General features: G+C 40.2%; 1 protein-coding gene across 2 annotated transcripts in view; it reads right to left on the bottom strand.

The window, feature by feature from the left end:
- Positions 1-11820, bottom strand: part of LOC107707577 (FAS-associated factor 1-like) — a 72962-nt gene that overhangs the window by 36341 nt on the left and 24801 nt on the right. For both annotated transcript variants that reach the window (XM_016511643.1, XM_016511644.1), the window contains exon 8: positions 6380-6466. In XM_016511643.1, coding sequence (XP_016367129.1) covers positions 6380-6466 — 87 coding nt within the window. The remainder of the gene's footprint in view (positions 1-6379; positions 6467-11820) is intronic.

Genomic DNA, 11820 nt, shown 5'->3' with positions numbered 1-11820 from the left:
AAAAAAAAACATCTATACAAAATAAAGTAAGTCATAAAGGTTTTTAATTACATTAAATAAGCATGAATTTTCATGTTTAGGTGAATTATCCCTTTAATGTGCTCAAAAATTTTTTTCAGTTTAGTTCTCATAAATAGTCAGGAATGTAAATATTACACTAAATCTACATAGTAAATAAACGTTATCTAACAAGGTAAATCCTGTTTTCCATGACTTAACACGTGAAGCAGGGTAGAATTAGGGGACTTAAAGTCACAGGTAAGTGGTGAAACTTCCATGTTCTGACCCCAATGCCTAACGGTATGAGTGTGTCTGAGTGCTTAAGTGTGTGCGTGTTCAGAGCCGCAGGCTACAGGGGAGAGGTCACCCCCTCATCTTTCCACACCTCCCTCTCCACCTCCAAACAAAGAACAAAATCCTCCTCTTTTGGACCCCTTTCATTAACACTTGCATTAAAGCCCCTAGCACTGAGCACCATGCAAAAGAGGAATTCCATTTATTTTTCTCTGTTCTCATCTTAGAGGACTTCTCCATCTACTATCAACTAAACGTATTTCTTTGGCCAACTTTTACTTCTCCTCTTGGTTGTTTTCATCTATTTGTTGTCATTCTCCATCGCTCAGGCTGTGAAGGAGATAATTACTGCTGACAGCTGCTCTAGTCGTCCGAAAGCCCCAAGCTGCACCTTGTGTCTGCCTTCTTTGATAGATGAGGACAAGAGAGCTAGAGAGCGCGGAAAAAGCGAGAGAGTGTGGAGACCAGAAAAGAAAAGAAAAATAAGAAGCCCCACCCTAAACACCTGTTGGACCCTTTCAGGTTGGGGTTTGAAGAGGTGTCAGTCTTGATTAAGATCTAGGGTCAAATACAGTGTTTAAAATGCCCAGTGAACCTTTCAGAACTAAGCCCTTCGAGAAAAAAAAAGTGTGAATAGGCTAGGCGATGTTTTGTTTTCACCTGTTTAAGGTGTAATCTGTAACTGCTACGATTTTCCGGATGCCGGATGGCAGACAACAGCAAATGCATCTTACAATAATAAAATGTTATAATTCTGTAGTGCAAAACTCAGTGTCAAAATAGTGATACTTTAACACAAAATATTATTTGAAATACTTCATCTAAAAAAATTGTAACTGACATGTCCAAACTTTAATAAAAAATAAAAAACAAATCAAAGCTGGTGATGATAAATTTATATGCATTAGGTTTACATTTAATTATTTATTTATTATTTTGTATTTACTTACATAAATGTGTGTGCATATACGTACATACATACACTTTTATATATATATATATATATATATATATAATAACTTTAAAATAATAAAAATAATAATTACAAAATTAATTAAAAACATTAAAAAAATGAATGTTTATTTACAGTTTTCGAAATTAAAATAGTTTCCAAATCATGCAGTGTGAAAAACTGAGAAACGTATTTACTAAAACAGAGATGAATGGAAAAACCCCTCCATTTCGAAATCAAACATTACAGATCCATTTCACCTGCATATGACAGATCACCACTACCCACTGCTAAATATGACACCGGCATAGTCAGCAGGGTGTTGATCTAAACATGTAAAGCATGATTTATGTCAGTCAGCCCCAGTAAGGGACAGGGAGTGGACATTCTGAAGACAGAAGACTGGCAATATAAGAGTGTATATACCTCTCTCTCGAAAACTTCACCTGCAGACAGCAATCTCACAAGGGGCTCTGTACGGGCTTAGAGCTGAGCCTCGTTGCTACGGCAACCAGCGGGCCCAATAAGCCGCCTCCGCAGGTCTGTGACGCTGAAAGCCCATAACAGCCGTGGGCCACGGAGACCCTCAGAGAGCAGCAGCAGTAATACATTAGCAAACACCAAGAAACACTGGATAAATGTCAGCAATTAAGGGGGAAAAGACTCTAATAAGGACGTTCCAGAAGTTGTCAATCATTCCCATAGGTGCTCCAAGAGGTTGGCAGTGAAATATGAAAAGAGCTCAAAAGAGTTTTGGCTCAGGATGTGTGTGTGTGAGAAAGGGAACTCAGAGGTGGGAAATGGACCAATTAGGAGCCTAAATTAAGAGAACAAATAAAATAAACAAGAACTTGAGCTACAATTTTATGCTGGGACATTTTTAATAATAGCGTCAAGGGAACAGTGCACAGTCAATCAATCTTGAACACAATAAATTTTTTTCAGATTACTATATTTACATAAGCCATGAAATAAATCTTCACTAATAAAGCAAAATGATGAACTGGCATTATTTACATAAATCATCGGAAATCTCCAGGACACAGTAGGATTCAACAAAAAAATGTAGTGCAGCCCAAGTTCGGGCAGAAAAGATATCGAAGTTTGGGCGGTTAATGCCAAACACAGCCTGCAAACAGCAGTCCTCAAGTGGCCTGCCATATGAAGAAGCCTGTGTCAGCCCCTCAAACACACCACACGCATCCCGACTACACCCACTCAAACAAACAAGGGCTAAAACATTACTATGGTAAACAGCCTCCTTTGAATTTACAGACACTGCATAGGGACGTCAAGACAACCGCTAAGATCCACCCCCAGATTCAAAAGGCATAAGAAGGTACGCTGATTTTTACATTGTAATCCCTTTCTCCCCGGAGAAAAATTTACAATGCTAATCACAAATCCAGTTAAAACAACCACACTGTTTAAATGTTAACTGGTTAAACAGTTTCACTGCATGAATGGATCAAAATCAAACCATATTTTCTTCATTTGACTCCCTGACAGTAAAACAAAACACCAATACAGAAGATGCACTGAGAGCCAAGTATACGTTCTGACTTCCCTCTGAAACTGATTAATATATTAAGTTCAATCCATTTCAACAGTACAAGAAAAAAAAACTAAACAAACAAACCTGTCGCTAGCTCCTTCAAAACCAATATGCTTAAAAGCTCAGTTGGCGAAATGTAAACTGACTACTGATCAGTTTTCCATTTTTCACCCTTATGAGGTGGAACGGAGCACAGAGAGACTCGCTGTATATGATCAAGCCAAGGGTAATGAAAGCACAGCGGAGTAGGCATTGACTCAGACTGCTGGTAAATGTATTTCTAAGCCTGGGCTGTCATGTTTATTGGTACAAATCCTGGGAGATGAGGGAAGGTTAATGAGATACGCGCAAAAAACGGCCTGCCTGCCATGCGAGAGCTTTGCGTCTAATGCACGGCTAGGCATTTCAATAAGGGCCGGGGGCCATTATTAAGACTGGTGCTTTAATAATATGTCCCTCCCTATAAGCCAAGATGAGTTGAGGTGAAAAGCTGGTCTGTGGCCAAGTGCATGATGACCACACATAACCAATCACTGCTTGGGCATTAACGGTTTAATGTGCCTTAAAGAGTATTCATGAGCGGTGCCCTCTTCATAAAAAAAAAACAAGATTGTGGGTTGAGGTCTTCGGTGAGTGCACTTCAGCCCTGAAGTGGCCCGACTCAAGTGTGCAGTCTGTGGTGAGAGGGTGTAATTCAGTGACCTTGTGTCTGTTGTGCTTTTCGTTAAAGGACGAAACGATCTCTCCAACCGCCCTTTTAACAATATGAGCTAAATGCAATGGGTGAGATACATGAGCCTTACAAACGCACACTGAAAATAAACAATGTTGTCATTGTTAAAGAGCTCTGTGAAACACTGCTCATAAAGCTATTGACAATGGGGTCATAGTCTTTTGTTCTGGTACTCTCAAATACTAAGTAGTCACAGGGTTTTATGTTTTATTTTGTTCTTTTAATAGTGGTAACCAAAACCATCTTAATAGCTTCAGAAAAAAATAAAGCAGTCAGATACATTTTACTCTTTTGAAAGATGACAATGCAAATATGGAAGTTGAGGGGGGGACTTTCAACACCTGAAACAAATAGTGCTCACAAAACAGGTTTGTTCATCAGGCCACTCCCTTTGAAATCGTACTTGCCCTAAATTAGGCACCTGACAGCAAATTAAGACACAATGACAAGCACCTAAGAAACACATGGTTAAAAACACAAGGGCAATTTCCATGCTTAACTGGTCAGTTGCACAATGACTAGTGATAAGTAAAGAAAAAGTTCCCATGGTTATTGTACAGATGCTTATCATGGATGTCTAAGCTGGGAGGTGGGGTTCCTCAGGGTTCGGTGTTAGGGCCCTCTCTGATCACTGTGAACGAGTCGTACTGAAAGGCTGGGCGAGAAAGGTCACTGACCCCCCACTACATGAGCTGTAATGTCCACACAGAGAGGACAAGTGAGAGGAGCTGCTGTGGGACATCTTAATTAGTACCAACATCTTACTTTCACATTGGGTGATACTTAAACCACTACAGAAAAGAAGAAATTATTCTATTCAATTTGTCTAAACTTCTATAAGAAACCTGTTTTCTTACACTCCTAAGGCATAATTTTTTGTCATGTAATTTGTCATTTCACACTGAAAGTAAAAATGCAACAATTATAGCGAAGCAAAACATACTTGAAGTTAGAGTTATGCAGTGCAGGATTTGGGGCCAGTGAGATTTTGCTGCGGGAAGGGATATCAGAGTCTTGACCAAAACCAAGTGACCAACAAGAAGCCTTTCTTTGTCATCGAGGTAGGTAAAATCTCAGTTTAATTTGGCAAAAAACCTTAATTTTATCACACACACACACACATATATATATATATGCAGTATCTCACAGAAGTGAGTACACCCCTCACATTTTTGTAAATATGTTATTATACCTTTTCATGTGACAACACTGAAGAAATGACACTTTGCTACAATGTAAAGTAGTGAGTGTACAGCTTGTATAACAGTGTAAATTTGCTGTCCCCTCAAAATAACTCAACACACAGCCATTAATGTCTAAACCGCTGGCCACAAAAGTGAGTACACCCCTAAGTGAAAATGTCCAAATTGGGCCCAAAGTGTCAATATTTTGTGCACCCACCATTATTTTCCAGCACTGCCTTAACCCTCTTAGGCATGGAGTTCACCAGAGCTTCACAGGTTACCACTGGAGTCCTCTTCCACTCCTCCATGACAACATCACGGAGCTGGTGGATGTTAGACACCTTGCGCTCCTCCACCTTCCGTTTGAGGATGCCCATGCTTGGCCAATCCATCACCTTTACCCTCAGCTTCTTTAGCAAGGCAGTGGTCGTCTTGGAGGTGTGTTTGGGGTCGTTATCATGTTGGAATACTGCCCTGCGGCCCAGTCTCCGAAGGGAGGGGATCATGCTCTGCTTCAGTATGTCACAGTACATGTTGGCATTCATGGTTCCCTCAATGAACTGTAGCTCCCCAGTGCCGGCAGCACTCATGCAGCCCCAGACCATGACACTCCCACCACCATGCTTGACTGTAGGCAAGACACACTTGTCTTTGTACTCCTCACCTGGTTGCCGCCACACACGCTTGACACCATCTGAACCAAATAAGTTTATCTTGGTCTCATCAGACCACAGGACATGGTTCCAGTAATCCATGTCCTTAGTCTGCTTGTCTTCAGCAAACTGTTTGCGGGCTTTCTTGTGCATCATCTTTAGAAGAGGCTTCCTTCTGGGACGACAGCCATGCAGACCAATTTGATGCAGTGTGCGGCGTATGGTCTGAGCACTGACAGGCTGACCCCCCACCCCTTCAACCTCTGCAGCAATGCTGGCAGCACTCATACGTCTATTTCCCAAACACAACCTCTGGATATGACGCTGAGCACGTGCACTCAACTTCTTTGGTCGACCATGGCGAGGCCTGTTCTGAGTGGAACCTGTCCTGTTAAACCGCTGTATGGTCTTGGCCACCGTGCTGCAGCTCAGTTTCAGGGTCTTGGCAATCTTCTTATAGCCTACGCCATCTTTATGTAGAGCAACAATTCTTTTTTTCAGATCCTCAGAGAGTTCTTTGCCATGAGGTGCCATGTTGAACTTCCAGTGACCAGTATGAGAGAGTGAGAGCGATAACACCAAATTTAACACACCTGCTCCCCATTCACACCTGAGACCTTGTAACACTAATGAGTCACATGACACCGGGGAGAGAAAATGGCTAATTGGGCCCAATTTGGACATTTTCACTTAGGGGTGTACTCACTTTTGTGGCCAGCGGTTTAGACATTAATGGCTGTGTGTTGAGTTATTTTGAGGGGACAGCAAATTTACACTGTTATACAAGCTGTACACTCACTACTTTACATTGTAGCAAAGGGTTGTACTCACTTTCTGTGAGATACTGTATATATATATAACACTACTACTAATCTTAATTTACAACTTATTCTCTATATTATAATTATTAAATCTGGGCAGTTTTTATTTAAACTGGAGCAAAAGGCAGGTGGACAATCGTCACAGGGTTAAAAAAAAAAAAACTAAAAGAGAGAGTAAAAAACATACCAAGTCATCTGAGGCAGAGGCAGGCCAGCCGTCCCACTGTTGATGCCGCACAGGGATGTTTGTCAGGTCTGAAATGTTCCTTTTCACCTGAGATATAAACATACAAAAATATTAGATAACAGGTAGAAGAACACAACACAATCCACAAACACATTCAAGTTTATTTCACAAACACTACCAGACAACACTTTGTTTAGACACTATCAGAAGACGAAGTGTACCTACTATTTTCACTAAGATATAAGTGACTGTGATGGGAGGGAGACAAGGCAAGTAGTGGAAAAGAGCTCCGTGTTCTAAAAACTTCCACAGATGCCTGTCCTAATACCTAATGCCAACAGCCCTTCACTCGAAAAATGGACAGTATTTCCCTTCTGCTATTCACCCCTGTGTAACTGCACTTAATAACATTGCGTGCATTTAAACAGTTGATGCTGGCCCCTGCTCCTATGCCGCTGTTGGTTTAAAGCCCAACGCCAGGCTGATGTGCGGAGGATGGGGGTGATCAAAGCAGGCGTCGCCCAAAGCTGGATGGGCCGCAGATTCTAGTGCATTATCCCCAGAGAATGCACTACCCCGCGGCGATAGATACAGAGGCAGAGAAAACTAGCCATTGTGGCAGAAAGCCCTCATAGCGCATGGCCAAATCCCACCGCCAGCGCACTGAGTGGACATGTATCCTCTGCCAGACTGAGGACTCGTGCCCACAGAGGCAGAAACGATGGCTGCAAGATGCTTGTGAAAACAAAGGACATGAAGCAGGGTTGAAAGAGATTTAAGGGTTAAGAATTCATTAACAGATACAATTCATGACATTTCTGTTGACGAAATATAACCACTAACAATATTAATATTTATGGATGGAATAATAAAGAGGTTCTTAACCGGAGGGTTGTGACATTGCCTGTCAGCTGATTTTATATACTTTTATATTTTTTCAAGACTTCAGAAATTAAAATGATTAATACTCTTATGTGATTAATGCTTATCCTATGTCATGTCAATAATTAAGCATATTGTTGGGCTTTCAGTTCATGATAATAATAATAACTGGATTTAATTACAAAGGCATTTGTTGACTCATGAGCAATTTTGGTCAACTAAAAAAAATAGGTAGAAACGATTTTCACTCAGAAACTGCTAATAAATTTTACAAAATCACAAAAAAACAGCAAGTAACACATTAAATTAAACATGAAATTTTGAAGTAGAAAAAATGAAAGCATTTTCTTGTAAAACAGTCTTCTCCAATATTTTTTTTTAATTTACAACCTACAAAATGTAAAATCTGTGTTCTGAAGCAAAACAATTTAAGACCACTGCATTCATTTATAGAGGATTTTTATAAGGATACAAGGATGATTTAAAGGCTTTCCATACAGATAGAAAAGATTATTTTGTATGTTTCAGTAATACAGACATATAAAGAACCATGGCTAAAGTGAGCTTCCTGACCATTTTGGTCAGGCACAAACTCAATAAAGGAAAACAAATTCAGATATTGACAACATCACCTTGGTCGGCTGAAGTCGGAGACTCTACCATCACACACACACACACTCTCAAACATCAACAAGCCCACACACTGGGCTGTGCGTTTTTCTTATTGAAGCGAGCAAGGGTCAGTTGGGTTGGCCAATGTTATTACAGAGTGTAATATCTGTGTTTGACCAGAGGGCTACAGGGATTTGGCCGCCCAGGCCTGACCGGCAGGCTGCCGTAAACACCGGCTCTTGGCTGTAATGAACCGTTTAGGGTCAAATGGCACCACAGCCCAGGAGAAAGTAGAAAGTAACGCCATCATCGAGGGCCAGTCAGAAGCATTTAGCTGCTATAACAAATCGGCCCTCTGCGAGAATCTGATATTTCACCGCTTTACTTCATTGGGTCTTTTTTATGAGCACTGCCCTACTGTCAATATACCTATACCACTCGGTACTTCAGCCAGGCTTCATCCCATCTTGACAAACATCCAAAGAGAAGCTATTCACTGTTATTTGACAATAAAACCGATTTAGCTATATTGAAAGGTGAATTCTAAACGCTCTTGGAGAAGAAGAAAAGAAAATAGCAAATAAAACCACACTGCAAACCTGTCAGTGAAAAAAGGTAGTATAAAAGTTAATTTATCAGAGGTGACTTGTTGGGTGAGGGGCTTTTTCTGCAACTACTGCGAATTACAATTGACTTAAAAGGAGAAAGCCCCATCCTGCTGCAATATTCACAAACACAAGTGTCATTACCTATTCATGAGCTACGAATTCCTCCTCTTAGCAGTCAGGGGTCTGCAAATTAAAGCCAACATTACCCAACTAAATGAGAGAAAAAAATATACACGGGAAGGATAAACAAACAAATCCACCGAATAACAAGTTTATTTACCACTGATTTCCAAGAGAAAGTAAAGAGAGTTTGAAGATGTTCGGTAACGGCTGACATTTGTTCTGTCTTGCACAAACTGCTGCCCATAAGGAACAATGAGGTTTGATTAAACAACGAAGGAAAAGACTCAGTCCTATTAAACCCAGTTCCGCTGACATTTCATTTTAAATGTCATAATAGAGTTTTAGCATCAGGGAACAGACATCCACTGTGAAAAGGAAGAAGAAAAAAAGCAGAAAATGTTGACATTATATCAGAAAATGCGGGACGATCTCATGGATAAAGACATTTCAGCTGCCGGGATTATATTCTTAAGGACTGCATGTAACAGCGCCTTTCATTTAAAAAGGTTTTCTTTTATTCATATATTCTCCAGTGTGGTTGTCATAAGATAAATTATATAATTATTTATCATCCTCAGAACAAACAATTCCATGGTGTCAAAAAATCCCGCTTAGAAGATGGACTGCACAAAATTTACAAAGATAAAGAATAGTATTTGAGATACAAAGAAATTGAAAGGCATCTGTGTATTGCTGCCCCCTTATTGACAGAACCTAAACTGCAGAGTTCAATTTGAAGATTAATCTAATCTTTTATATGTATTTATAATAAAAACAAAATTAGTTTAATTACCAATTAAACAATCTAGAACATTTTAGTAAATTCAGTAATGTTAATAATATCTTCATATAAAAGAAAAAGACTGGTCAAAGTGTTAAAAAAAATCATACAAAATTAAATGACTTCGACGTCAACAAACACGTACGCTCTCCCAGACAAAAATGCGCGCGCACACACACACGCACATTAATGATCCAATCTTTCTAAATGCCAAGTACTGGTAATCCTTGACTGGAGAGAAATCAAAGAGAAGAAAAGGTTGCCATTAAACAGTCACAAGCTCTTCAGCACCAGATGCCTTTTATTCACACTCTTTTACTCTCCATCCTCCTTTTCTTCCTCTGCGTTCATCTCTCCAGCTGCGGAGAGAAACGCTGTGGGGCCGGCAAAAATCCCTGGGACGAGTCGTCTGGTCACGGACGGCAGAGCCCTATCGGACGGCCCTATTCTCCCTGCCACTTTCCTGACAAACATTTGCTCTGAGGCTTAAGCGCAGCCCCGAACTCGGGTTTGGGAATGCCAATCAGAGGAGGAGAGCAGGGCCCGGGGCCGAATAGTGGAAGGGTACGTTCCCTGGGAGCCTGGAGGCAGAGCGAGAGCCTTTGGCAAAGACAAACAACGGGACATCACAGAGGGACTCTCTTCTCTCTCTCTTTTGCTGCTCCTATTGATATGCACATGCAGAAAAGCATCGGCTGGTCTTCAGCAAAGACAAAAGATGAGCAGAAAAAGAAAGGCTAGAGAGGAGTCCTCTCCATATGTGGCTGCGAGGGGGTGAATGGGGAAAAGAAGAGAGAGGGGAGACTGTGAGAGCTCTCTGTTGCTGTTTTGTTGCATTTTCACACAGGCCTTCAGTTTTAGGGCCACAACTGTAAAACAAAAACCTTCCTCACATGTTAGTAACTTTTTCTCAACGAGACGTTTGTGAAGAAACGCGGTGGATCCCGCTGAGCTTTTGTTTCACGTTCACATGTTTATTTTCTGGCATTTTCGGGCACAAAAGCGAGCACTTGGGACACGTTAGATAAAAATGTTCCCATCCCAAAAGAGGGAAAATCTTCCTGTGGAGCCAAAGTAACTAATTAACTCTCCTGCTAACTAAACCAACTCTGATAGAGAGACATGCAACCAATAAGGTGTTCTCTTACAAAAAAACGTTCGTATCGCACGCAATTTGTTTCTGCTTAGAAAACAAATCTTCTCCCTCTCCCCCTCGTTCTCCATCTTAGGAAGAAAGAAACAGAATGCCTGAGGATCAAGCCAGTCGGGGCCACAGCGGCCCGTTTGATTCAGCTTTGTCCAGTCACTCGCTCCCCTACCAAGCCAACAGCTTCGCTTCCTGCTTCTCTTTTCTCTACCCTGCGGGCTCTACTCTCCAGTTGTTGTAATCCCGGCAGAAACACTTAAGGTTCACAGTAGGTGCTCATCAAAACCATCTGCTGAGGGAAAGAGAGCGCTCACCCATCTCACTTTAATCTCTTCAATTAGCACCATTACAAACCTGTCAAGTAGTCTGATTACTGTAATGGTGACCAGCGCCATCAAGGCGGCAGTTTCGCCGGGAAAGGGATTCTGGGATTGAGTGGACAAAGCTGAGGTGGGGAAAATCAAAAGAACTAATTCTGACTTAAAAGTATATAGAGTATGAAACGTATGAACTACTAAAGGAAGCGCTTACTCAAAAATGAAACAAGAGGATGAGTAAATAAGGACATCGTTTTAATTTTAATGGTACTTTTCCTTTAAGGAAGAGCGTTCTGACCCAACAGTTTCTTACAAAACTGTTTTTTCCTTGTGCTTCTCACAACTGATATTTACAAATAAATGGAATTTCAAAATGGAGCCTTTGGTGCACTGAGCTTATCAGACTTCCAAAAGAGAGAAAAAAATTTTTTTTTTGTTAATAATGAAGACTATTCCGTAGTAAAAACAAGTCTTAATATCTTATGCAGTGTTGGCACTCAAGTAAACTGAACTTGTTTCAAGGATTTTTAGAAAACTTAAGTAAAAAAGAAGACAAAATCTTTTCAAAAATAAAGATAATTTCCCAGAAAACAAGTCTTAATATCTTATATATTGTTGCGGTAACACTTTATTTTAAGGTGTCTTTGTTATATGTACTTACTATTACAATAACAATAAATGATGCATAATTACATGCAAGTAACCCTAAGCCAAACCCTAATTCTAACCATAACCATATAGTAAGTACATGTAGTTAATTAATATTACCCAGTACTTAAATGTACAATTACACTGTAACAAGGACACCTTAAAATAATGTATAACCATTGTTGCTTCTTAAACTGATTTTGTTTCAAGGATTTTCCTACATTTTAAATGGAAAATAAGACAAAACCATGTTAAGAATAAGAGTTTTTGGAGTGCAGATTTAAAGTAAGAATCTGCTCAAGTTATAAAAAAAAAAAAAAAAA

The sequence above is a fragment of the Sinocyclocheilus rhinocerous genome, unplaced genomic scaffold (assembly GCF_001515625.1).
Source record: "Sinocyclocheilus rhinocerous isolate Xijiao unplaced genomic scaffold, SAMN03320098_v1.1 scaffold1166, whole genome shotgun sequence".
Lineage (NCBI taxonomy): Eukaryota > Metazoa > Chordata > Actinopteri > Cypriniformes > Cyprinidae > Sinocyclocheilus > Sinocyclocheilus rhinocerous.
The sequence above is the reverse complement of the archived record's forward strand: the minus strand, read 5'-3'. Positions and strand labels throughout refer to the sequence as shown.